The sequence below is a fragment of the Diceros bicornis genome, chromosome 27 (assembly GCF_020826845.1).
Source record: "Diceros bicornis minor isolate mBicDic1 chromosome 27, mDicBic1.mat.cur, whole genome shotgun sequence".
Classification (NCBI taxonomy): domain Eukaryota; kingdom Metazoa; phylum Chordata; class Mammalia; order Perissodactyla; family Rhinocerotidae; genus Diceros; species Diceros bicornis.
Genome location: NC_080766.1, coordinates 33,836,439 through 33,864,243, shown reverse-complemented (window position 1 = coordinate 33,864,243; position 27,805 = coordinate 33,836,439). Strand labels below are relative to the sequence as shown.

The following is a 27,805-nucleotide window of genomic DNA, read 5'->3' as shown; positions in this document are numbered from 1 at the left end:
AGCGCCGGACACCAGAACATTCGGTGTGGGCATCAGCCCCTCGATTATGAACACCTTGTGAAGGCATCTTTTGCAGCACCTTTGGTGCATAAAAGTTTAAGTTCAAGCACAACAATAAAATCAAAGACTTGGCCTCAGTGTTTATTATATACAATTATTTACAGCAATAGGCTTTGACACAAAAACATACGTGAAATAAAAGACACAAAAGCTTACTGTATAAAAATATTGAAAACATGGTTATATCCTTCCATAACTCAATAAAACATATAAACATTGTCACAAACACCCACTTGGTTCAGATTTTAGATTTCATTCATTTGATAGGTATTTTCTGTGCATCCTCTATGTGCAAAGCACTGCAGTGCTGTAGATGCTGAGGATACAGTAATGCATAAAAGTCAGTCCCCATTCTCATAGACGTTCCGGTCTCCTAGGGGCAGACACACACCAGACGAAACAAAAATAGAACATGTCAAGGAGTCACAGGGTTACAGGGAGGAGGGGGGAGGTAGGAATGTTCCTGCCAACTCCAAATGCTGAAGAGCAATCTGAGGCTGCTTTAGAGGTCACAGCTTGGGGAAAAGATACAAACCCTAAATTGTATTTTTAAAATAACTTTTTTTATAGGTTGCACATTTCTGGTCAGACCCTAAAAGTTTCTAGTTCTGAGTAGCATTTCTAATTTTCTAGTTAGAATCTACACTAAGTACTTTATGGCCCTACTAATGGAATGCGCCCGCATCATACATGTAGGCATGTACTGGTGTAAGTATGCATGTACGTGTTAACAGACCCATGTCACTATCTACATATATATTAATGTACTATTATTTCTGGCTGTAATGACACAAATCTTTTGCACAAATCCTTAGATTATATCCAGCCTCTCCAAGAACTATCAATATTGCAATTTTGAGCCAGTTTACTGGTGCTCCCAAGTACACGGTATTTCCAAGTCAACTATTCTTCAGAAAAGATACCACCTCACAAGTGCGCACAGCCTGATTAAGCTACACACGGACCACGATGGAGATGGAATGGAAGTGCACCTCTGGGTCTAGAAGACAAGGCAAAAACGAGGGGGTTCCCGTTCGCTGCTGCTGCCTCTCAGATGTTTGTTCATTGAGAACCACAGAGGGTCTTGAAACATGAAGACGTGCACTCCCCCCATCTTAGGGCCCTAACCATTTCATCGTGTCTTCTCATTTTAGTGTCTTGAGTTTTCCCTCCTCCATGTCCCACAAAGCCATTGTTCCTTTTCAGCACATCCGGTCTGAAGCAGCCCCCTAGGAAATCTGGGGCCTGGGTGCTGGAAGGGACCCTTGGATTGGCACAGTATGAAAGCCAGTGGTGGCAAGCTGGCCCCACAGGCTCCTAACCTCCTCTTTAAAGAGGCAAATTTCCACAGACAGGGCCTTTACAAATGGAGGCCAACCCAGATGACCTGCTCTAAACCAAATGTCCCTGGTCAGAAGGATGAAAAGGTGAGTGTGTTCGGGTCACCTGAGGGATTCTCCAGCAGAGCCCTGTCTCAGAGGGGTTCCTGGGCCTCCCTGATCCCTGCTATACTCTGCTCCAAGCTTGGACTACAGGCCCAGGAAAGCGCACGGTGTGCTCTGCAGAGCTGTGATGTGCCGAGGGCTGCTGAGTGTCACAGCCCCTCCCAGGGCGGCTGCCTCAACCTTTCCTTCCACCCAGATGAAGCTATTGTCTCGGCAGAGACTACTAAGTAAATAAGACTGCCTACAGTATGGACCCTTCCCAGCAGGCGCTGTGTGGCTTCCTCTCTTTTCCCCTCCCTGGTTCCTGCTGCAAAACTGACGTTGAGAATTCTTCCTCAGAAGCCACCAGAATTCCTAGACTCCTTTCCTACAAAGGATCTCCATGAAGAACCCCAAATATCAAATTATTTAAAAGTAAGCTATAGGTGCCTTTGAAAAGCATTATACAATTTTTAAAATTAGGTTTTCTTTCCAGTTACATTTTCTCCTTCGCTTGGATAATAAATAATTTGCATTTCCTTGACTACACGCGGGCTGAGCAGAAGGGATGCCTGAATACTGCCCGACAGTGTAGAGAAGCTGGCCTGGTGTTAAAAACGACACAGAGAAGCCATAAACCCAAACACCCCACTTGCTGCTGCTATTCATTGGGTTTTCAATTTTTTCAGAAGTGGGTGGCAGGTCCTTCTTCCTAGTCTGTCTAGTCTAGAAGCTCCACTGAAATCCACCCACCATGGGTAACCCTGCTGGTATCTGAAATACCAGTAGCATAGCTTTCAGCAACACGCAGCTGCCACAGTATGACAACCAACAGACATGTGGTTTGGTTCTCTGTCCAGGAAATGAACCCGGGCCACGACGGTGAGAGCACTGAATGTTAACCAGCAGACCACCAGGGTGAGCTATACAGCCCCATGCTATGTTAATAACTAAAAGTTGATTATACACATTATTCCTATTCGTCACTAAAGTCGTCTGCTTCTTTCCTACTTAATTATTCTACTTCCTACTCTGTCTATTACATCAGTAGCATCTGCTACTGATTGATTGATTGATTGATTCCCAAGGCTTCTTGCATGCACCATGATTAACCTCTACATACTCCCATATCTTAAAAAACAATAATAACTTCTCTAGTTAGATAGTTTTCCATTTCTCTGTAACTTTTGTGATTGCAAATTCTAATCAGAAGCTATTGTTCTAATAAGTTATGAATCAGGAACTCTTAACGTATAGTAAAAGATTATCTGGTTTTAATCCTAAACCATGGAAGGGATAGGTAACTGAGATGTAGGAGCCAATGTTCTTGGGATTAGTGGACAGAATTCTGCTGAAAAATTTTAAGGATCATGTTTCTGGCATCTGCGGATGTTTTCTGAAGTAAGCTATTTTTTAGAAAACCAGCGGTAGTGGTATTCAGCTTTTCTACAGAAATTTCCAAAGGGCCTCCTTTGGTGTCAAATGGAAAGACCAAATGTTCTAAATATCTCTTGAAAAATAATGAACTATAATACTGGGAATGGAGAACAAATCTACGATATACGCAGCAACCAGCAGCACCACGACAGTATTAACTGATTGGAACACAAATACTGCCCCTAGCCACAAAACAGTTGGCACGGTGGTTCTTGAGATATCATTAGAAAGACAAACGGCATCTTCTGGATTTAACTCATCTCATCCAAGACAGGTCCAGTGACATGTCTTTCAAGACTTTACACATGGAAAAGAATATAGAACACTTTTCTCCAAATTCCTGTAATTCCATTTGTAAACAGTTCTTGCCTGTATTTTTAGGATCTACGATCTGAAGATGTTTTTTCTTCCCCAAAAAGCACATATCCTCTTGATAGTTACTGAGAGAAACAAGCAGCTCAGACTCCGAGTATAACTCCCACAAAATGCCCCAATGTGTGCGTGTTCATTTCTGGTCACAGAGTTTCCTGTAGCAGAAGTTCTTCACTTATGCCACTTCCACTATTATCCTCTTCATTAGAATAGTTTCCTGAATCTTGACTAGTTTGGGAATTATATTTTTTGTAATCTTCATCAACATCATTAGTTTCTTCTACTGCAGCAATCGCGTTTGTATTTTCGATTATAAAACATCTTTCAATTTGCTCCGCAGAAGTGGAAAGGAGTAGATTCTTTAGTAAATGTTCAGAGAAACACTAATTTAAAAAAGGCAAAAAATAGAAACGGATTATTTAAAATGATAAAAATTAGTTTTCTAGTTCTTACAGCTTTAGTTTCTTAAGTCTATTATCTAGAAAACCTATCCTTTGGCACGCATATTAAAAAGTCAGCTAAGAGCACATCAATTGCATTATAATATTTAGAATAAAACCATCATTAGTGAGGTGACTTACATCTTAATGTCATTTTTGGTGAGTATATGAAGAGGACCCAAGAAAGGGGCAGGGCGGGGAAGAGCACGGAAGAGGAAGGAGAGGTGAGAGCACTGGGATTGTGGAAATTTTATTATGAAAGAATAAAAATTTTTGTATCGAATCCACAAATATCCAGAAGAAGCAAAAGTGATAAATTAATTTTTCCCTGTTCAACTAAGATTAATCAGATGTTGTAACCAGCTAGTTTTCAGTTCTTTAAATGACAGCTGACTATTAGAGTATATAGGAATGATATTTAAAAACTCAGGGATATGAGAGTAAAATAGTTAATATTCACGGAGCATTTTTATAGTGCTAAGCCTTTCTGGCTGACTTCCTTCATTCCTCAAAACTCCATGGGGTAGTATTACTGGTGCCACTGCACAGCCTAAGGGTACTTGCTCAAGTACACTTAAGTGATTTGCTCAAGTTCACAGAGCTCAAGTGCAAAGATATCACAGCTTATCAACAATTCACCTTCGGGTCTCTCCAGCTCCAGCGCCTGAGCTCCTGAGCACACTCTCAAGGCAGGCAACCTGCAACACCCCTCGAGGAACACACACCCCCAGGGCAGATTCTTTGCCTAGGTCTTCATCATTCAGTGCTTTCGCTAAATATGCTGATCTCACAGGAGCGTCACACAAAAACCATGAAGTGTCATGGAAGAAAATTCATGTCGTGTTATTTCATTTTCTGTGACTTCTTCCACTGAATACAGTTTCCGCACTGATGCTAATGTTTTAGCCTTTTGGTGAATACAAAAACTTTCAATGGTAAAACAGACGCCATGGTAGCCAAAGTGCCAGAAAAATACGAGATTAAGGACAAATCTCACTATTCTGCGCTATATTCTATTAAATGACTGTTTCTAAAGTTCATTTACTGAAACTTGGAAGAAAATACCCAAATCAGTCTGTATTATTTTCTGAAAATCAAGAAAACATATATATTCTGTTGAAATCAAATATATTTTCCATTTTAAGAAAAATCCAGCTGTTGACAAAGAAAAGGAACGTACCTCATCTACAGCGGAAGGAGGTTTACTTGATGGAAAGAACACATATTTGACGCATCTCAAGACGACTTTCACAACATAAACGACCACTGGGATACTAAGTAATACAGCGCAAATCACAGCTATAATAAGTAAGGTTTTGGAAGTATTTCCTAAAAACAAAATAAATGCTGTTTAGCATTAATACGTGTTTTGACATACAAATATGTTAATAGCGCAGACAGTTTGTGTGAAAGACTAGCCATGTGAAAGGAAATATAAAATCTATTAAATAATACCCTTAAGGAATACTGCTGGTAGCACTGTGCACACAACAGGTGTAGGCAATGGCATTTATGTTTAAGGAGAGGCCCAGGCAGTGAAACAAGAGATCCTTAGTGAAGGACACAATATTGACATAAAACTCCAGACATGCTAAGTCTTCTCCAGCCCTCCTTCTTGTACAGCTAGCACAATTAAACACACCCTGTGACTAAGCACGTACAAGTCAGCACTACAGACTGTAACATACAAGATGGAACTAAACCAATCCCACATAAAAAAATTCACAATTGAACTAATTAAGTGATTTCCACATGATAATTCTACTAAGGATTACGTAAAAAAATTACAAAGTCTTATTAAATGCTAAAGAAAAATAACTGAAGGAAATTAATGACGTAGATATTGGATAAAATATAAAGCATTCAAAAAACACTGAATTGAGTATTAACAGTATTTTCTAAAACTGGAAGACAGCTTGAAGGTCTACTTTCTTTTTTCTTCTTCCCCAAAGCCCCAGTAGATAGTTGTATGTCACAGTTGCACATCTTTCTAGTTGCTGTATGTGGGGCGCGGCCTCAGCATGGCCGGAGAAGCAGTGTGTCGGTGCGCGCCTGGGATCCGAACCCAGGCCGCCAGTAGCAGATCACACACACTTAACCACTAAGCCACGGGGCCGGCCCTGAAGGTCTACTTTTGATTCATGTAGTTCATGAAGAAAATATTCTCTATTTTTTCAGTAAAAAGGAAATATTTTATAATTTTCAATGAATTGAGTTATTTTTACTGTCTAGTTACATTTTTTTAAAAAGACATAATGAAAGATTCTGACCTGGTTTTGTTTTCTCGCACACAGTGTCACTAAAACCACTGCTTTTATTCCACTTTTCATAATGAATGAGTGCTCTGGCTCTGACACAATAAACAGTCAGCGGTTTCAAGTTACGAAAAGTAAAATCAGTTTTTTTCTCTACAATTTTATTCTGTTAAAAAATAAAAGGTAAATCATTAACAAAATTTAGTCTCCTCACAAAATCAGATAGCAAATACCTATTTTCTGAATTCTTTAAATATTCAATCTAAGATTGGGCTCACCCAAACACTTAGTTGGTATTATGTTTAAGAAATATAAGTTTGTTTTGGACAACACATCATAACCCAATCAGAAAGTGAAAAACGCTGCTGCCCGAAAAGAATCTGATATATTCCTAAGACAACTCTAATTTATAATAAGTACATGCTGATTTCATTCAATTGCCATTGTATTACGTCTGCTTAGTAGCAGAACGGTTCAGAGCAGGGGTTCTGGCCTCAAACCGCCTGTATTAAGGTATCACTTACAGCTCTGTGGCCCCCGGGAAGTTATTTAATTTCTCTGGGCCCTACTTCCAGATCTGTAAAATGAGGACAATTACTGCTCTATCTGTATTAGTCAGCTACTGCCACAATAATGTTATATAACACAACATCATAAATTATTACAACAAAAGAACGTTGTGTAATAAAACATTCCGTGGCTCGAAACATATTTATTTTTTCGGCTGTGGATCAAGTTTAGGTCTGCTCCGCAAGTCTCTCATCCTCCTTGAACAGAGACCACGTGGAGCATGCTTTCCTTCTGGCAAAACAGAAACAGCACAAGAGCCCAGCCGAACCATGCAGGCACATTTAAGTATCCCAAGTATTTGCTGAACGGTAATTTAATCGGTCATACTGTCTGGCAAGATTGTTTTGAAGAATGACTGAGACAATGCATGTAAAATACTTAGCACAGTACCTGATAAGTAATAAATATTCAATAAATATGAGTTGCTATTATCATTATAATTATTTACGTATTATCCAGCATAGGATAGGATGGCAATAAAAGTTACTGAATCTCTACTATTTGTCAAGCAATGTGCTAGGTATTTTCATATATCTTAACTCATTTTAAACCTTATAAACATCCTTTCAAAAACACTTAGTTACTATGACAACCACCACTTTAGAGAAGAGGAACAAAGTCTCCAAGAGGTAAAGTACCTTACCCAAGGTTACACAATATGGTAGCTTGAGACACAAATTTAGGTTTTCCTGATCTAGAGACAACTTATAACTGACCATAATTCTCAATGGGCTCAATTATGCTATGGTTACAGCGTGTTCCGATAGTTAAATGAAAGTAGCCAAGTCATTGGAATTTCCTTACATTTCCAACAGAAAATGAAGTAAAGTGAAGGAATTTACCAACTCAACTGCACAAGATTTTTAAAGGTTGATTTCTTGATTGCAATTCCACAGGGAAATAGGAATAATATGGATTATCTGATGTTGTGTCTCATCTTTGTCAGTGGTTTTTGATTTTTAGTGTTTCTCAACCCTTTCTTCACATCTAACTCCCTAAGGAGCCTTTTAAGATGATTTTTTTCTAATCTCTCCCTCACTAAGAAGTTGAATACTAAGGAACAAGATTTTGTTGGGCAAAGTTGAACTTTGGAGGCATGCTTTCCTCCTGGGGGGCCACAAGCCACTGTAATATCTAAGATTCTTTTGCCCCCTAAGAACCAATTTCTGCCCCATTGGAGGTGCTTTGCCCCAGCAGATAGTTGGCAATGTGTGGAGGTACTTCTGGTTGTCACAGCTGGGAGGGAGTGCTATTGGCATCCAGTGGGCAGAGGCCAGAGATGTTGCTAAGCATTCTATAATGCGCAAGACGGCTCCCACAATGACGAATTATCCAATCCAAATGTCAACAGTGTTGAGAAACCCTGGCTTAGATGAATACCTGGGAATCACATTAAAAACACAAATTCCTAAGTTGTACCCCCAGCGATTCTGACTGGGCAGGAATGGGCTCAGGGATCTGAATTTATTTATTTATTTATTTATTTATTTTCCCCCCAAAGCCCCAGTAGATAGTTGTATGTCATAGCTGCACGTCCTTCTAGTTGCTGTATGTGGGACGCGGCCTCAGCATGGCCGGAGAAGCGGTGCGTCGGTGAGCGCCCGGGATCCGAACCCGGGCCGCCAGCAGCGGAGTGTGCGCACTTAACCGTTAAGCCATGGGGCCGGCCCAGGGATCTGAATTTTAAAAACCAACTGGGGCCAGATGCAGGTGATAACTCTACCACGCAAAACATGGGAAAATGCTAATATTCTTCCTAGTTTAAATATGTGAGTTAATCACATAGTCTTAAAGTTTAAAAATTTCCCTAAAATTTTAACTTCAAGCTTAGTTTACCCAAATCACAGCTATAACTCTAAATTGCAAACTTATACTACATAGTCTTTTTACCGTAATATTGGAAGTGTTTTCCCAAAAGATAATTTCATAAATTAGCGGGTAATCCTCGTCCACAGACTTGTTTTCAGACTCTTTTGGAGCACCGATATAGACACGCAGTGAATCATTAACAGGTTTCAGGTTAATAACTGGAGGAAGTATGATAGCTAAAAAAAAATTGTAAAGATGCAATGTTCAATTTGGACAGGAAAAACAATTTTAAGAGTCTGCACCAAATCAGAGAATTACAATCTAAAGAAAAAACTACTGGCTTACTTTGTATTTCAGTATCAAATTTTTTCTCTTCAGACCAAAGAGATGTGCTGTTTCCATTAGATGCTTGCACACGGATAAAGTAAATTCCTCTTGAGAAAACACTTTGAGGAAAGACACACTGGGTAGTCTTGACATTTTCACAGTTTGGTATTTGTTTCCATTTATCTGCATGTTTCCCAGGAATCTTTTTTAAATAGGCACTTTTAAGACAAAAAAAATTTTTTTTATTCCAAACACATTAATTCAATAAATATTTATTGAGTACCTATAATACATTAGACACGCTGTTAGGGGCTAAGGCTACAGAGAAAAACAGTCCCCACCCTCAGGAAACTCACAATACAGTGGAAGACACACATGTACAACACAAAAAAACCCCACAGATCTTGTTCCAGAGTGTGATAAAGGAGTGGTGTCCTAGAGTTGGCTTGTACCCGTGCACAAAAACAACTGTTAAATTTTCAGGAATGCTGTGACCCAGTCGTTAAACACAGCTATTATTAAAAATTAAATTATATACACTTACAAATAAATAAATTGTATTAAAAACTAATAAATACTCAAAACTCCTCTTGCCCTAATTGTTCGACTACATTTTATTATCTACGCTCAAAGCTACTTATGTCTATTGTATCTCTATGGTGGAAATACTACATAATGGAGATGCTACTGTGCCTCTCCTCCCAACTCCATCTTCAGTGACATCATGTTGGTAGCTTGAAAGTGGCCATGGTGGGTGTATTTGTATCATGAGAACTGGCAAATACTACAAATAAGGCTTTTCCCTTCTGGAAAGCCGGTTGCTAAACATGTACCAGCACACCAATGGGTAAGTGCTGTAACAGAGATACATACCAGAGTGTTGTAAGACCAAGCCAAACAGAGTATGGGCAGCCAACTGAGCCTGGAGAGGTTAAGTCAATTGCTCAGAAACCAACAGCTCAAAGGACAGAGTTCAAGCCTGGGACTACAACAGTCTCCTAACTGGCTCCCTTGTCTTTAGTGTCTCCTTAGTCCATTGTACCACGTACAACGTGGCCATCTTCACCCTCTTCAAATACAGACCTCATGTTACCCATCCCTCAACACAAGATTCCCAATGGCACCCCAATGCCTATAGGATAGTCCGAGACTCAGCCTAATCTTATCCCATACTACTTATTCAACTTTCTCCCTCATTGCTCTCCCACGCCCAAATGTCTGCTGTTCTCAAAGCAGGTCTTCCTGACTGTGGCAGGCAAAATTCCAAGACAGCCCCAAGATTCCCACCCTCTGGTGCACACGTCCTGTAGAATCCCCTCCCCTTGACCGTGAGCAGGACCCGTGAACTCTTGACTAGGTTACATTGTATGGTAAAGGTGAAGGGATTTTACAAATGAAATTAGGGTCCCAGGTCAGTTGACTATGAGTTAATCAAATGAGAGACTATGCTGGGTGGGCCTGACCTAATCAGATGAGCCCTTTGAAAGACAGTCTAGAGGTCAGAGATTCCGTCTCTCGATGCCTCCATGAAGCAGGCCCCCACAAGCACTACAGCTGCAAGAAATGAACTCTGCCAACAATCACAGGAGCTTAGGAGAGGACCCTGAGCCTTGTGTGAGGCTGCAGCCCCGCCTGACACCTTGATGGCAGACTTGTGAGACCCTGAGCAGAAGACCCCGCTAAGCCATGCCTGGACTCTTGACCAGAATTCACTCAGAGATAATAACGGTGTTTTTTAAGCCACTAAGTTTGTGGTAATTTGTTCCAGGGCAAGAGAAAATGAATTCTTCCCCCTTGCCCCAAACTAATGTTAAGTCTCTTCATATTCTGAGTTTTGCCCTGTGCTGAAGCCTCTGCCCAGGATGCCGTCTCTTGTCCACCCTGAAATATGATTCAATAATTAAGGCCTTGTTCACACCTCATCTCCTTCCAAATGGCTTCTCTGGTCTCTCTAGCCCCATCTACCTTTACATTTTTGACTTCTATAACCATTTTTTTTTTTTGTGAGGAGATCAGCCCTGTGCTAACATCTGCCAATCCTCCTCTTTTTTTTTTTTTCTGAGGAAGGCTGGCCCTGGGCTAACATACATGTCCATCTTCCTCCACTTTATATGGGACGCTGCCACAGCATGGCTTGCCAAGTAGTGCGTCGGTGAGTGCCCGGGATCCGAACCAGTGAACCCCGGGCCGCCTCAGCAGAGCACGTGCACTTAACTGCTTGCGCCACCGGGCTGGGCTCTCGACTTTCATAACCCTTATAACCTGTACACCACTCCTCAGCCCTAAAACACCCTTTGCTATGCAGTGTCAGCTAACTGCTTCGGATTTCTAGAATCACGGGTTTTATTCTACTGCACCTTTACAATTACTTCAGTGCTTTGTACAGTGTGCCAAGTACCCAAAAGAAACTCAGAGGGGGCCGGCCCCGTGGCCTAGTGGTTAAGTTTAGCACGCTCTGCTTTGGCGGTCCAGGTTTGGTTCCCATGAGTGGACCTATGCCACTTATTGGCAGCCATGCTTAGGGGGCAACCCACATACAAAATAGAGGAAGACTGGCACAGATGTTAGCTCAGGGCTAATCTTCCTCAAGCAAAAAAAGAGAAGACTGGCAACAGATGTTAGCTCAGTGCTAATCCTCCTCAGCAAAAAAAAAAAAAAGAAAGAAAGAAAGAAAGAAACTTACAGACCAGCCATTAGAAACCCCTAACCCTCTCCAGCCTTTGGCCCTATTTAACAGACTCCGGAAAGTGAAGTATACACAACAGATTACTGCTCAGTTTCCTGATCAGTCTGTGAGTTTGTATACATATATTGAGGGGCATGCATGCACATGAATGCGTTTCCACTGTACAAACTGTTCTTGGTTCAAAACTAACACTAAAGGATGGAGAGAAATGGATCACAACAGTACTGACGTCCCTTCTCCCTTCTTTTTCTGTTTCTTTCTCGTCTCTGTCTTCTCACTCTTCCTTTCCTGCCTTAGCTGTACTTGTCTTTGGCCCCTCTATTCCTCTGCCCTTGATAGATCTGTCTTTCCCATCCTTTTTCTCCCCATAATCCACTTCTCCTTCCACTTGATTTTCCTCTTCTCTGCTCCCTCTCTATTTATCCCCTACAATTTATCTCTATTTATTTCCAATCAATATGAACTATTTGCAGTTCTCTTCCATGTACTTGGTGCTCGGACTCCATCCATATTTGGCTAGTCTCTACTCCATCACATACAACACAGTTCTCTCCAACTTTCTTAATTTCCCACTAAAGCAATCACTAAAAAATCTGTCAAATGCACTAAAATAATCAAGAAAATGAGAAGGGTAACTTGAATTGAACAAGTCAGAGCGACTGGACTGAGATCATCTCAACAACGCATGGAAGAAGTGAAGTCTGAAGGAAAGATCAGGGGCACACGTCAAGTATTCCAGACTAGGGAAAAAACCCATCCAACTAAGTCACACTGTTTTAAAAAAGAGCAGGTAAGAACACACTAGATATTATTAGAATACACTCATTTTACAAAAAATGAAGAAACTGAGGCAAAAGAGGTTAAGTAATTAGCTCAATGTCATCTAGTTAGTTACTGGCAGAGCTGGGACTAGAATTAAATATTGCGTTTCCAATATTATCATAACCACCTCTTCATTGGTCAGCACACGTGGAAGGAGTGGCAAGTGTCTGAACTAGAGGGAAAAGAAGCATAATAAACTGGGCAAAATAAATTGGGCAAAAGGAAATTTATGGAATAGAACTTACTGGAGCCATTGAGCTTGAAAAGTCAGGTTTTCATATTTGTAATCCCATTTAAGAATATAGTTCTGATTATTACCATCGATTTGTATGTTTTCTGGTGGAGGCAGCTTATTTTCAACTAGAAGACAAAGAATACACAAAAATGCAAACATTTTAACTCCAGGGACACAGCATATGGTAAGAATTCTTAACAGCATGGGCAGGAAGATAAAAGGCTTATATTTTAACATTATGAGATATGTAAGTTATGGTGAACATTCACACAATGTAATACTATGCAGCCATATAAAAGAATGTGACTGATCTATATGTACTGACATATAAGAGGTCCTCAAAATATTACATTAAACAAGCAAGTTGTAAAATATATCTAGCAGAATCCTATTTTTTAATTAAAAAAAACAAAAAACTGTATGTCTTTGTATATGCTTATGTAAGCCCTGAAAAAGTATGAAAGGGTATACACAAACTCCTAGCACTGCGTATCTCTGCTAAATGGACTTGGGGGTAAGGAGGTAGGTGAGGTAAACTTTAAACCCTTCTGTATTGTTCGATTTTAAAAACAAAGCATATTAAATTTATAATGAAAATTATAAATTTTCCTACCCTTGACTTTAATTGTTGGTAAAACGTCACTGATTAAATACATCAGGAGGCTTTCTTATTTTAACATCTCACTTATCAAGGTATACTTTTGAAGACTAACTGTTCTTCTAGCAACTACCTCCCCCTTTTTAGGTGGATTCTAAACAAATAATAACAGTTTTTGTCATTAGAAAATATTTTGACTTTTAAGCAGAATTAATTTTCATTACTATTTACTTGAGACAAGAAAACCCAAATAACATTTTTTGTGTGTGTGAGGAAGACCAGCCCTGAGCTAATAATATCCAATGCCAATCCTCCTCTTTGTGCTGAGGAAGATTGGCCCTGGGCTAACATCTTCCGCCACTTTGTATGGGACGCTGCCATAGCATGGCTTGACAAGCTGTGCGTTGGTGCGCGCCGGGGATCCGAACCTGCGAACCTGGGGCGCGCGCACTTAACCGCTGCGCCACCGGGCCCGCCTCCGTAAATAACATTTTTTTGCTGATGTAAATGCTGTTATAATGCTTTTCTTTTAATATGTATTAAATAAATTTCAGCAACTATGGGGAAAATGTCAAAATTAACAGATGGCCAATCTGTATACATAGCTACTGAATACAAAGCAAAACTTCGTCCTTACCTGTGGTATTTATACAGTACACCGGACTATACAAACCAACCTTTCTCTGCATACGTAGTCTTGCTTTAACTTTTAAACAATAAGTAGTCTCTGGGGAGAGTTTATAAATTTTATCTGTGGGATAAACAGTTTCAGTCCTTTCCTAGAATAAAAAAAAAATAGAAGTCTGTTCTTTAAAAAAGTATGTCAAATTTTAGAACTAATTTCACATCATTTTCCTCTCACCTCCAACAAAAGTAAAAATAATGCTTACTTCTGCAGGTGAAGAGTTTTTCCAGATAACTAAGTTATATATAAAGCTGGAACTATCCATAGCCCACATGACACCATCTTTTGTTCCAGGAGGAGAGATGTTGATTATTATTGCCTTATCTTCAGCTTCTAAATGCACTTCTGGAGGACCAATTTGAGCTGTCAAAATAAAAACATTTACTATATAACTTCATTAACACAATGCCAAAACATTCATCCAACAAGTAATTCTGAGCACTGAGTATGTGCCTGGCAGAGTACAACAGAGAAAGTTCCTCATGGAGCCTACACTCCAGTGGGGGATATGGCAAAAAACCCCAAATAAACAAATACATATAATGTCCCGTGTGCTTTAAGGAAAAATGAAGTAATCTAAAAGGACAGAGAATGGTAGGAAGAGCTGTTTTAGATCAGCTGGTCAGGAAAAGCCTGTCTGAGACCTTTGAGCTGAGACCTGAATAAAGTGAGGGAATGAGTCATGTGAATATCAAGGGGAAATGTATTCCAGGCTGAGCGTCCATCAAGAGCAGAGCCCCTGGGGCCAGCCCGGTGGCTTAGCAGTTAAGTGCGTGCACTCCGCTACTGGCAGCCCGGGTTTGGATCCCGGGCGCGCACCGACACACCACTTCTCTCGCCACGCTGAGGCCGCGTCCCACATACAGCAACTAGAAGGATGTGCAACTATGACGTACAACTGTCTACTGCGGCTTTGAAGGGGGGAAAGGAGGAGGATTGGCAATAGATGTTAGCTCAGAGCTGGTCTTCCTCCGCAAAAAGAGGAGGATTAGCATGGATGTTAGCTCAGGGCTGATCTTCCTCACACACACAAAAAAAGAGCAGAGCCCCTAAGATGGGAATGTGCTTAACATTTTCAAGAGACCGTAAGGGGGTCTGAACGGCTGAGTGATTGAAAATGGGATCAGAGAGGTAGCCAGCGGCCACATAATAAAGGAAGAACTTTGTAGTCAACTAGTCTGTGAAGTCACAGGAGGGCTGAGATTAGAGGATGCCCTGATCTGATTTACATCCTGGAAAGATCATCCTGGTTAATGCACGAGGAAGCAGGGAGACCAGTAAGAAGCTACTGCAGCAGTTGGAGTGACAAATGAAAGTGGCTTGGTGGAAGCGGGCAGCAGGGGTGGAAGGAAGAGGGGATAGGATTCAGGATATAGTCTGAAGGTGGATCATTCAGAATCTGTAGATGGATGAGATGAAGGATATGAGGAAAGAGATGTCAAAGATGACTCCAAGGCTCTTGGCCTGAGCAAATAAACAGTTAATGTCACTAACAGAAATGGAAAAAATCACAAGAAAAGCAGGGTTGTTTTTTTTTGTTTTGTGAGGAAGATCGGCCCTGAGCTAACATCTGCCAATCCTCCTCTTTTTGCTGAGGAAGACTGGCCCTGGGCTAACATCCATGCCCATCTTCCTCCACTTTATATGGGACGCCGCCACAGCATGGCTCGACAAGCTGTGAGTCAGTGCATGCCCGGGATCCGAACCGGCGAACCCCAGGCCAGCGCAGCGGAGCGCGCACACTTAACCACTTGCGCCACCAGGCCGGCCCAAGAAAAGCAGGTTTTGAGGGGGAAAATCAAGAGCTTTGTTTGGCCATGTTAAATCTGAGATGACTTTGAGACGTCTAAGTAGAGACATTGAACAGAGAGCTGGTGATTCAAGACTGAAGGTAAGGGGAAGGAATGGGGCTGGAGATATAATTTGGGGAGCCAAGAGCATATGGACGGCATTGGAAGCCATAAGATTACCAGTGAAGTGAGGGAAGAGAGAGAGAAGTTCAACGACCGAGCCCCCGGCGGTCCCACATTTAAGGTTTAGGAGACGAGGACAAACTGGCAAAGGAGAAGCCAATGAGCGGGAGAAGAGCCAGGAAAGGGCGTTGTCCTAGAGATCCTTGACGGAAGGGTTCCTAGAAAAAGAGTGATACTCATGTCGATGCGACAAAGGAACTGAGCCAGAAGAGGCCTGGGAATTCACCCGGCATTGTGGGGGTCACTGTGACCTTGACAAGAGTAGTTTTAGTGTAGTGATGAGGAACGACGGCCGAATGGAGAGTGCTGAAGAGAGAGTGGGAAGAAAAGAAGTACAGAGGGGAGGTACGCATAATTCTTCTTTGAGTTTTGGTATAGGGCAGTGGTTCTCTAACTTTTTGGTCTCAGGAACCCTTTACACTCTTAAAGAAAGTGAGAGTAACAAAGAGCTTTTGTTTATATGAATTATGTCTTTTGATATTTAGCATATTAAACATTAAAACTGATAAAAAGTTTAAAATATTAATTCATTAAAAAATAATAATGACAAACCCTTTACATAGTAACAAATATTTGTTATAAATAAATAATTATATTTCCCAAAACAAACAAACAAAAAAACTTAGTGGGAAGAGGGGTGCTGCTTCACATTTTGTTCAAATCTCTTTAATGTCTGGCTTAATAAAGAAGACAGATGTATGTCACACCTACTCTGCACTCAGTCAGTTACCATATCACACACCAAACGGCCTCTGGAAAACTCCACTGTACACCCGAGAGGGAATGAAAATGAAAAAGGCAAACAAATCATAGAATTATTATAAAAATAGCTTTGACTTTGCAGACCTCCTGAAAGAGTCTTTGGGACCACACTTTGAGAACAACTAATGTAGGGAAAGCAGAAAAATGAGGCCATAGCAGGAAGAAGATATAGGTTTAAGAGAATCTGTGTTTTTTTTTTTCTTTTTTAAGATGGGAGATTTTACATCATGCAAATGAACAGGCTTGTTAATTGAGCTGTTCTGACTAATATTTGATAAAGAATGTAACGTAATTCAGCTCGCAACTTTTTCTTACCTTTATGAAATGGTATAAATGAGTCAACCTCATACCATGGAGAAGTGTTGTTTCCTTTTTCTGCTCTTATACGCAATTTAAGTTCATCATAAACATTTAGCTGGAGTGAAGAAAAGTCGCATTGGGTACTAGTAATATATTGACACCCAGGCAATTCGGTCCAGTCATCCATCTCAGGTCTTTAAAATTAAAAAGCAAATGAATGAATGAGCAAATGTATACATACAAAAGAGCGTCAAACACACTTTCTGTTTACTAACATTATAAAGCTAGTTTAAGGAGCTATTTCTTCCATTTGAGTTAATGTCCTGTTAACATTTTAGTAACATTCCACTCTTTTTCAATGCATAAATTTACTGTTTATAAATGGAATAATTCTGACAGTTAATTTAATACAGTTCTAGAATTTTGTGGGTGGTTGCATTAGGATTTCAAAGAAGCTGAGAAAGAAATGACCCATAAGGTAAAAGTGGACTTAGTGTCAGCTTTAAAAATAGTTGTGTGAGGGGCTGGCACCGTGGTTAGGCAGTTAAGTTCCATGTGCTCTGCTTTGGTGGCCGGGGTTCACAGGTTCGGATCCCAGGCATGGACATACACCACTCCTCGGCGGCCATGCTGTGGTGGTGACCCACATACAAAATAGAGGAAGACTGGCACAGATGTTAGCTCAGGGCTAATCTTCCTCAATCAAAAAAGAGGAAGATTGACAACGGAGGTTAGCTCAGGGTCAATCTTCCTCACCAAAAAAAAAAAAAAAAAAAAGTTGTGTGACTTCTGGCCAACTACTTTGTATTTCTGGATCTTCTCTTCCTCACTAAAAATTTGAGAACTGGATTTGATGATTCATTTCTGACCTCCTCCTATGAATAGATTCACTAGCCCTAAGAAAGACCTCAGAATCAGTATGGTTTGACAATTTCCTCTGCCCTCCTCAAAACCAAACATCCCTTCTGCTTGCTGATCTCCATTATCCCTTCTATTACATCACTAGAAACAAAGAACTTAAAATGTTAACATAAACCAAATTCCTCAGAGTGAATTTAGTCCATCAAAAAGGTGAAGTGATTGATGTTAGATTCTTCAAACATATAAAGAAATGCAGCTGGCACCGAGTGCCTGAAACAGAAAAGACGCGTTACTACAAAGGGGAAGGGAAGGCTAAAGTGAAGGTGAGCGGCAGAAAACAAACATTAGGTTTCAAAACTTCTGCCTGTGTTAAGCCCCGTCTCCCTGAAACCAGGCAGAGAAACTGTTCTCTGAGAAGGCATTTTTGTCAAGCCTGATTCATAGTTCTAGCATTAACCATTTTTTTTTTTTTTTTGGTAATATTGTAGACTTCATTTTAAAGATGCTTTAAGATAAAAGAAACCAGGGAGGATATCTAAATAATTTTTGTGCTGACCCAAATACAAGTCTACCTTATTTTTCAAAAAGGAAACATTTAAAAAAAATTATCAATGTACACTAGCATATGGAACACTTCATTCCTGGCCAATTTCCCTTTCCACATGGAAATTAATAAAATCACCTATGTGGAAATTAATAAAAGAAATCTTAACTAAATTGGAGTTGGGAAGGCCTGTAGGGGGAGCTCTCATGCCCTATCATACATGTCAGTTACGCCAAACAGAAAGAGACCTACTCTTGCATCTTGGACAGAGAGTGAAACTACTTTACTTCTGAAGGGAGATTTCTTTTCCCATTCGGCAACAGCCAGCCAACGAGAAACGCTGCAGCTCAGCCAATGAGAAACCATTTCCACCTTGAACTGCTACCTTCCCCCAATCGACTCTCCTTTAGAACAGCTCCTCCCTACCCTTTTTCTCCATAGAAGCAGCTCCCCTCCTTTGTTTTCCAGATTTGTCTATGGTCTGCCATAGCATACACATCCCGAATTGCAATTCTTTTGGCTATTCCCGAATAAACTCATTTTGAGATAACAGGCAAATTTGCTTTTTAAGTTGACACCTATCTGAGCTCTGAGATTAAAGCTGGCACTTAATGATACCATTCCTGAAAAACTTCTCCACATGAGAATCTATTTTTAAAAATCCAGAGGCTCTTATAAACAGAAAACCTTATAAAAAATTTAAAACTAAGCCTTGATATGGTTTCAGCCCACCCTCACTCTTTACATCTGTCTTTCCTGTTCCAGGAGATGCAGCTGCACACAATATTTCAACTGCTTTTGCATCTAAAAGAGCTACCGCAGTGGTGGCTACTTTTATATTTTCTTAGGAAAAAAAAAAAAACTACTTTATCATATAGAATATTTAGATCAGAACAGAGTATAACTTGAAAATGAACATGTAACCAATATGTAACCAACATAAAATTCATTTCATAAAACCAGTTTCATAATATAACTACATGCCATCTTTGTCTCTCCTATTCACTGATAGATTCTTAGCACCCAGGAGAATGTTTGGCATAAAAAGCACTCAATATTTATTGAACAAAAGAATGAATACCACACACTACATACAGCATAATAAATTTTAGATATAAGTCACAAACATTGATGTCTTAGCCTGCGTTCTACAGGCACTGGAATCCTAATAGCTTATTTATGTGTCTGTGTATCATTTATCACCAGTGGTATATGTCCTACATTCTGAGAAACACTATATTAAAAAATAAGTGTCTGCTGCTGCTAATTACACTGCAATTGATCACTTACTCTGTGCCACCATTCTGAGCACTTTATATACAACTGTTCCATACTCCTAACAAGCTTCTGAATTAGATACTTTATTATTGGGCTGTCCTAGTCCAGTTTTCTTGTGGCAGTCCTGGTTTAAGCTTGTTCCAGCTTATCTAAAATTAAGTGCCTCTTGGGCCGGCCCCGTGGCTTAGCGGTTAAGTGCGCGCGCTCCGCTGCCGGCGGCCCGGGTTCGGATCCTGGGCGCGCACCGACGCACCGCTTCTCCGGCCATGCTGAGGCCGCGTCCCACATACAGCAACTAGAAGGATGTGCAGCTGTGACATACAACTATCTACTGGGGCTTTGGGGGGAAAATAAATAAATAAAAATTAAAAAAAAATTAAAATAAAATAAAATTAAGTGCCTCTTTTCACTCTCAAAAGGATCCTGGTTTGGATGATAAATTATATATGGTCACATCAGTGTTTATCTCTACTTTACAGATAAAGAAACTGTGACAGAGAGAATAAGTAGCTGAGGATGGATTTAAATCTAAGCAGTCTGGCTCAAGTTCATACCACACTAACACCATATTGTCTCCACAAACTTGTAGTCTGGCCTATTTTTAGAAGGCAATTGTTTATAAAGCTAGCGGAACAGGATAGAGTAAGAACACATGGAAACAATGCATTTGATGCTCAAGTCAGAATGGAAGGGTTACAAGACAGATTATTACGGACTGGAGAATTTAGTGCAAGCAACATAACATGTGAAGGAACAAAAATACGAGAGCGCTGTCCATGACTCTGCTCTTTACTAGAAGGGTACCTTTCAATAAGGGTATCTGAAATCATCTTCATTATACCTAAAACAGTTGTTTAATAAGAAAATTCTGAACTAAGGCAGAGAACAAAATTGGTAACAAAATTCAAAGTTCAGTTTAAAGAAAATCTCTGGAGATAAAAATTATTAAATGATCAATTCTGAGAAAAACCATATATGTATGGTTTAGTGTAGACTCAAATTACTAAAGCTGTGAGATTAGATTAATCCCATAGTGTTATTAGCAATCACCTGCAGAACAATAGCGCTGGGGCTGTGGTTGAAGGGGTGGGAGCCTGGTCCTGCAGGCGCTACAGCCTGTTTCTTTGCTGCCCGATTACCTGCCTGCTCACGGTTAGCAGACGGGGCCCCAACACCGAAAGCCAAGGACTGTACTTCCTGAGCTGTGTTTCCTTCTGTTATCCTTTCTTCTGCAATTCCCTGCCTGCCTATCCTCTTGGCAACTATGAAGTAGAAACTCCAGGAATATTGAGTCTGTGGGAGTGCAAAGTCTACCATATTGATGTTTATAAACTGTATCTAAAAGTAAAACACCGTGGGGGCCGGCCTGGTGGCACAAGCGGTTAAGTGTGCACGCTCTGCTGCGGCGGCCCAGGGTTCGCCAGTTCTAATCCCGGGCGCGCACCAACGCACCGCTTGTTAAGCCACGCTATGGTGGCATCCCATATAAAGGAGAGGAAGATGGGCACGGATATTAGCCCAGGGCCAGTCTTCCTCAGCAAAAATGACGAGGATTGGCAGATGTTAGCTCAGGGCCAACCTTCCTCACACACAAAAAAATAAATAAAGAATAAAATAAAATTAAATTAAAACACTGTGTATGATGGAGATAATAGGAAAGTCTCACCATGGGAGACCTGGTGGCCTATTCCAAGATGGACGGGCCTTTTGGGGCACTCTCCCATATCCTCAAGATATGCTCTAGTTCAGACCCTAATTTATATTGAAAGAAGCTGGAGCATCCAGAACAGAGAAGGCATGGCTGTGGACTACAGAAGCTGTCTGCCATCCTCATCCCCAAAATCTCTTTTGCTTCAATGCCCAAAGATGAATTTGACTAAGTCTCTATTTGTACAAATGAAGTTATAAATAGTACTTAAAGTAGACATAAAATTTCTTTAAAAAACAAAACAAATGTTTCACAAGTCAAAAAAAATTATGGTGTTAAAATTATAAAAATTTTTCAGATGATTCTGGCAAATCAATGAGTAGAGTAACGTACATTTGATAATCTACTGAAAAAGTCACATTGCTGAGAGACTCACTGCCCCTGTTCCACTTCAGGATAAAGCTGTCATCCACGATATAGACCTCTACATCCCGAGGAGATTCCAGATTTGTTCCCCCTGTGTAGGCAACAAGAAAGAAGACAGTTATACACACACTACAGATACTTTTAAAAATGATATTTGTCCCTTCACGTCACTGATCAAAGAATGGATATTTAAATATAACAAAATTAAGTATATAAAAAAATCTTAAAAAACCTAACGATTGGGGCCGGCCCTGTGGCCTAGTGGTTAAGTTCGGTGCACTCTGCTTCAGCGGCCCGGGGTTCAGTTCCCAGGCATGGACCTACACCTATCAACCATGCTAGGGCGGTGACACACATACAAAATAGAGGAAGACTGGCACGGATGTTATCTCAGGGCTAATCTTCATCAAGCAAAAAAAAAGAGGAACATTGGCAACAGCTGTTAGCTCAGGGTGATTCTTCCTCAGCAAAACAAACAAACAAAAACCAAATACCTAATGATTGCTCTCAGCACAAGGAGGCTGCTAACTATATCTCTGCATTTGAGAGAGCTGGGAAAGGGCTGAGTTTTTTTAATCTATAAAAAGCAAGTGTTATATGTCAAATATATCTCAGTAAAGCTGGAAAAAATAAAGAAAAAAGGTAAGCATTGTCTTTTAACTGAAAAAAAAAGTCTATATAAAAACAGAATTTTTCTCTGGTCTTGGAAGTGATACTGACACAAAGAATACACGGTTCAATGGTTTAACAGCCTCAATTTGGTTTTACATTCTACATTCAGAGAGAGGTAAAAGTATGAATGTTTATCATGTCAGCCAAGCCCTACAGGAACCTGAAAAGGTCTTGACTGCTAAACATACCAAGTCTTTGAACCCTTCTGTTTATTTTTAAGGACTTCCATCTAGAGACCTACTCTATCTCTTATACTTCTAGTAAAATCTTCCACCCTTTAGGTGTCTTCTCATTTTTCCTTTGTAGTCGCTTCAATCTGCGTTTCTCTTCTTCTCTGACCACCCGAAACCTCCAAGACCCAGTTCAAGTTCAATCCCTTATAGAAAACCTTCCTCAAATACTGCTGGCCTTGCTCTTCACGTGTTGCCACATGAATCTATATTGCTCAATTTCACACTCAAGCAGACGTCCTCAGGACTAACATCACGTACTAACATCTACTACGCTCTCAAAACTTGCTGAATGAAGATGCTTTGAAAAATTGCTTCTTTGTGTTAAATGCAAATTTCCAACCAGATTGCAAGTTCCTGAAGGGCAGGGTCTAAACAGGTTCATACTTAATCTGCGTTTTTCAGAGTATTCAGCATAATGTTGGGTTCACAGTAACTTCTTCAATATCATAAACGGCTGATCGTTCACTATGATAAGCTACAGTTTTTAAAAGACCAGCTTATCAATTTATTTCTTGTTCCTACAATATTTCTAGCCTTTACTCTGCCTCAGGGCAAGCATGTGGACTTTCTACCACAAGGGTCCTTGTGTAGAACTTTTTTTATTGGGACTGCTTCCTCTACTTTCCAGTTAGAGATATTATGGTATGGAGTCAAAAGGGGAGACACTGGAGAAAACATTTCCCGAAATTTGTTTTTTAATTTGGGGAGGTACTCATCGAGTCTCCCCACCCTCAATTTTCTGTTCTACACTCATATTCTCTGAGACTTCATCACTGAATAGAATACTTCCCCTTATCCCACTCCTCTAAACTTAACTCTCATCCTATTTGTTGGAATTTTATAAGATTCTATGCAGCTGAAGGTCAGTGATTGGGTGTATAGGGGTTAACAGAAGATCTGATGGCATCTGTACTCTCCAGTCCAGAATATTCTAATTCTAGTAATTCTGGGCCTTGATTTAGGAAGAGGAAATCTGATGGAGTGGAGCTAGGGGATGCAATCCTCCTGCTGCTCAAGGAAGGAGATCCTGGAATCAGAGGCCACATGTGTAATGGCCTGCACATGTGCCCTGATTAGACCCAGTTGTTACACAGTTGTAACATATCCTCTGCACTCTGGTGCATAAAATCTCCAACTGCACTAAGCTAGGGGGAGGGAGGTTGTGTATGGCGCACTGCTTTGGGAGCTATCCCCAGTGTTCTCCATTGCTTGTGCAAGCAATAAACCTTTTTTCTTCACCCACTTCAGCCTTGGTTGTGCTTTTCAGCTCCGCACTTACCAAGAGATGGACCCACTGAGTTTGGTTACAGTATTATTAGCAATATCCTTTTGATAATAGTGCATTTCACCATTTTGCATGTAAAATATACAAATGGGCACTTAATCCAATCCTTCTATTTGTACAATTGGTTGCTTTCAATCTTTCACATTTCTATTGATGACCAGAAATGGTTTACTCTCTTTTTAAGTCTGACAAAAATTCAAACACCTACATCCATATGAACATAAATTTCCTCACATACTTTGGCTAGTTTTCTTAGGCAAGGGTCCCAGAGGTGCATTTATTAGGTTTAAAAGTATGAATATTTTTTATGAATTTGAAAGACAGAACAACATTATGATCTCAAGTTAGGGGTTATCATTTCATTTAGTTTTGAACATTACTATTCCTTTGAGAAAAAAGTGAATTAGATAATTGGAAGATAACTAGGCCCTTAACATAAAAGTGGATAATCAAGAACTTAAACTGTTTGGCCTTTAGGAAGACAAGCTCCACGGCTAAAGCCCCACAGCTCTGAGGCCGATTCCCAGGGTTTGATTTCCCACTCAGCCACTGGCTAGCTGTACCGCCTTCAACCTCACGGGGCCTCAGTTGGCTCCTCTGTATTATGAGGATAATTAGCTTTGTTCTGAAAGTTAAATAAGTTTATACCGTCAAAACACTTAGAGTAGTACCTGGCACAAAGCTATGAGAGCAATAAATGCTAGCTGCACATAAACTTTATTTTAGCTGCTCTCCTCTAATCTAGATTAAAATTGGGATGTTAATGTACATCCTCGCGGAATGGAATTTTCCTCCTGGGGAAATTCTTTTTATATTAAAGCAAACATGAGTTTAATGCGGAATCTTCATGAACAAAAGACTTCAAAGAAATTACCCCGGGTTCCACCAGGGCCCTAGAACCCACATACCGTACACTACACTACATCTGCGGACGCGTTTGAGAAATAGGATACATTGTACCACATCGGGGTACGGTCTTCTAAGCAAACAGTTAAGTATTTTGAACCCACTAGGAGGTCTCAGCGATCTCCCGGATTCCTGCCCTCGGTTGCTAGGCCCCGTTTCTCTTTGGGTACCCCTTCTCACTACAAAGTCAGCCTTATAATAGTTGCCATTCCCCCGAGGCATCCCGGCTAGGCATTAAAAAAGGCAGCAAAGTAGCCTGATGGCTCCCAGCCTTTGTATTTTGCCAGTGTATTTTTCTTTCATTATTACTTTTTATTAGACTGTAGGAACCCTCAAGGCGGAGCAATTCTTGCAATCCTCATCCCTTTCCCACGGGGGGCTGTTTACTAAATTAACGAAATGCGTTTCAGAAACAGCAGCATAGTTCGTGGCTCAAGCCTTGTTCATTATCAATCGTGCCCAGCCGAGACGCCGGATTATTCGCCGAGAAACTCCACACCAAGGCCTTCGCACACCCACCAGCGCGGGGGTGGGAGCCCGGGGCGCGGCCAGCGGGCGGGAGGGACGGCGAGGAGGGCGTCCCCCGCCCGGGGACCGCTACAGTGGCCCCCGAGCAAGCGGCGTACGAGGATCTGGAACACCACCCTCCTCTTGTTTGATTTTCGAGCCGGTGAGTTTCAACTTGAGCGCTGCGACCACGGACGACTAGCGGTCTCCCACAGAGGACGCCTGTCCCTCCCACCCACGTCCCAGCGCCGGGGCGTCCGCCGCCGCCGCCCCCCAGCCTGCGCCCCCCAGCCTGCGCCGGCATCCCTCGTCTCTCACCTGCGGCTGCGGGCAACACCCACGGCGCCCCGGCGACCAGCACCAGGGCCATCGCGCCCAGGAAGGCGAGCATCGTCCGCGGGCCGCCGCCGGCCCTGCCACTCACATCCTCGGCCGCCACGAGTAGCGCTGCGCTAAGGACAGCTCGGCTCAAGCGCCGCCTCTCACCCCCGCCTCCGCGCCCGCCCCTCCTCCTCCTCCTCCTCCGCCCCTCACCCACGCCTCCGCGCCCGCCCCTCCTCCTCCTCCTCCTCTCACCCCCGCCTCCGTGCCCGCCCCCCCCCCCTCCTCCTCCGCGCCCGCCCCTCCTCCTCCTCCTCCGCCCCTCACCCCCGCCTCCGCGCCCGCCCCCCTCCTCCTCCTCCGCCCCTCACCCCCGCCTCCGCGCCCGCCCTCCCCCTCCTCCTCCTCCTCCGCGCCCGCCCCTCCTCCTCCTCCGCGCCCGCCCTCCCCCTCCTCCTCCTCCGCGCCCGCCCCTCCTCCTCCTCCGCGCCCGCCCCTCCTCCTCCTCCGCGCCCGCCCCTCCTCCTCCTCCGCGCCCGCCCCTCGTGTGCGCACGCACCGCCCCGCGAGTCTGGCGCGAGGGCGGGCCCCGCGGCGTGGGCGCTGCGGCGCAGTCGCGGGTGCCTGGGCAAGCCGTGGGCCGCCCCGCCTGCTCCTCGTTCCCCCTCCTTCCGGCCTGTGACTGCCCGCTCGCGGTCCAGCCTCTCGTTCCCGTAAGACCGCGCCTTAGTGGAGGCCTTGACCCTTGCAGGAACGCGGCGCATTGGTAGTGCGCCTGCGCAGGCCGCGCGGCCCTGGAGCCCCTTTACCCTTGCTGCTGATTGCAGCCTTGGGCGCTGTCTGGCGCTCTTGGCCTCGCCCTCTCCCGCCCGGGTCGCGGCCACGGAGGCCTGGGACAGCGGTGTTGGGGCGGCGGGGGGAGTAAGGGAGCTGGAATGAGGAAGCTGCCGAGCGGGCCAGGCCGTGTAGTGCGTGCAGAGGGCTGAGAGCGAAGGGCAGGAATGTCCAGAGTCAAACCAAGACACGTCGAGCGCTCGTTTTCGGGGCGACTGGCCCAGGGGCGCACGGGCCCTTTGGAGAGAATCGTTAGGTCTCCGGGCTTGGGGTGGTCTCCAGAACAGCAGTCTTTAAGCAGTTTTGATCGGCGGCCTTTATCAGTAAACAACTTGAGCCCACCATCCAAATGGTTAAGTACCTTAATAATGGATTATGTACATTATGAAAATAAGCGAAGTGAAAAATATGACGGATGAGAGAAGGAATAAGCCATGAAATGCTTAGCTGTTAATTACAACTAAACAGGGTAGTGTTATCAATTATATGGTAAAATGAATATTTGTAGAGAACAAGGCGATTAGATATGCCTTATAAACAACTTTGAGGTGTAGTTTACATATTATGAAATTCACCCATTTTAAGTGAACAGTGATTTTCAGTAAATCCATCCAGTTGTTAGGCCTCTTTTTTTTTTTTGGCTGAGGAAGATTTGCTGTAAGCTAATATCTGTTGTGTTAGGCCTCATTTTTAAAAACCTTGGATTATCACCTTGCGACGATTTTTAGGTTTGATTCTGTCAGTGTTTTGTTTTAACGACGTGTTAGATGGAAAAATACCCGATGAGAGTATGTGGATCCAAATGGAAGAAGGAAATTCCTGGTGGCAATCATGTTAAAAGCTTTCCGGGCCGGCCCCTGGCTTAGCGGTTATGTGCGTGCGCTCTGCTACTGCTGGCTCAGGGTCCCGCAGCACCGCTTCTCCGGCAGTGTCCCACATACAGCAGCTAGAAGGATGTGCAACTATGACATACAACTATCTACTGGGGCTTTGAGGGGGGACAAAAAAAAGGAGGAGGATTGGCAATAGATGTTAGCTCAGAGCCGGTCTTCCTCAGCAAAAAGAGGAGGATTAGCGTGGATGTTAGGTCAGGGCTGATCTTCCTCACAAAAAAAAAAAAAAAGCCTTTCCAATGATTGATTCAAAGTTTTTATTAAAATTTCATTTCCTTCTGTCTAAAAGTTGTTCTTGCAAACTACTTGGAATAGGTTGCATTTTTATATTTGGAACAATGGGCCCCAAACCGACTAAAACGTTTCATTTAAAAGACTTTTTAGTATGTTGGCAATTTTTCCCCCACTTTCTTTAGTGGCCAACTAGAGTTTTTATAGATGTGCACAGCGTTTTGGGCAACAAAAATCAGATCCAAATGAGTATATTCCCAAATATATTTAAAAATGCAAGAGTTATGGGGCTGGCCCCGTGGCACAAGCGGTTAAGTGCACGTGCTTTGCTTTGGTGGCCTGGAGTTCACAGTCCCAGATCCGGGCACACACTGACGCACCGCTTGTCAGGCCATGCTGTGGCGGCGTCCC

At 42.3% G+C, this 27,805-nt stretch overlaps 1 protein-coding gene across 1 annotated transcript; it reads right to left on the bottom strand.

Moving 5' to 3' along the window:
• Window positions 1-128: 128 nt before the first annotated feature.
• Window positions 129-25,540, bottom strand: IFNAR1 (interferon alpha and beta receptor subunit 1). The gene is made up of 11 exons (XM_058523030.1): window positions 25,434-25,540; window positions 21,480-21,603; window positions 16,771-16,949; window positions 13,926-14,083; window positions 13,673-13,814; window positions 12,448-12,562; window positions 8,713-8,912; window positions 8,449-8,603; window positions 6,004-6,154; window positions 4,914-5,062; window positions 129-3,676 (listed from the first exon to the last, which is right to left on the bottom strand). The coding sequence occupies exons 1-11, from the start codon at window positions 25,504-25,506 to the stop codon at window positions 3,437-3,439; spliced, it is 1,686 nt and encodes a 561-aa protein (XP_058379013.1). The 5' UTR covers window positions 25,507-25,540; the 3' UTR covers window positions 129-3,436.
• Between the last annotated feature and the right edge of the window lie 2,265 nt (window positions 25,541-27,805).

Bases quoted from the DNA above. Each gene is read 5' to 3' on its own strand.
- IFNAR1 (XM_058523030.1), bottom strand. From the start codon at position 25,506: ATGCTCGCCTTCCTGGGCGCGATGGCCCTGGTGCTGGTCGCCGGGGCG. The intron at 16,950-21,479 runs GTACGTTACTCT...TTAATTTTAAAG, and splicing joins TTTTCAGTAGATTATCAAAT to ACCTGAGATGGATGACTGGA. The intron at 8,913-12,447 runs GTAAGTTCTATT...TTGTCTTAAAAG, and splicing joins TTTCAAGCTCAATGGCTCCA to TGCCTATTTAAAAAAGATTC.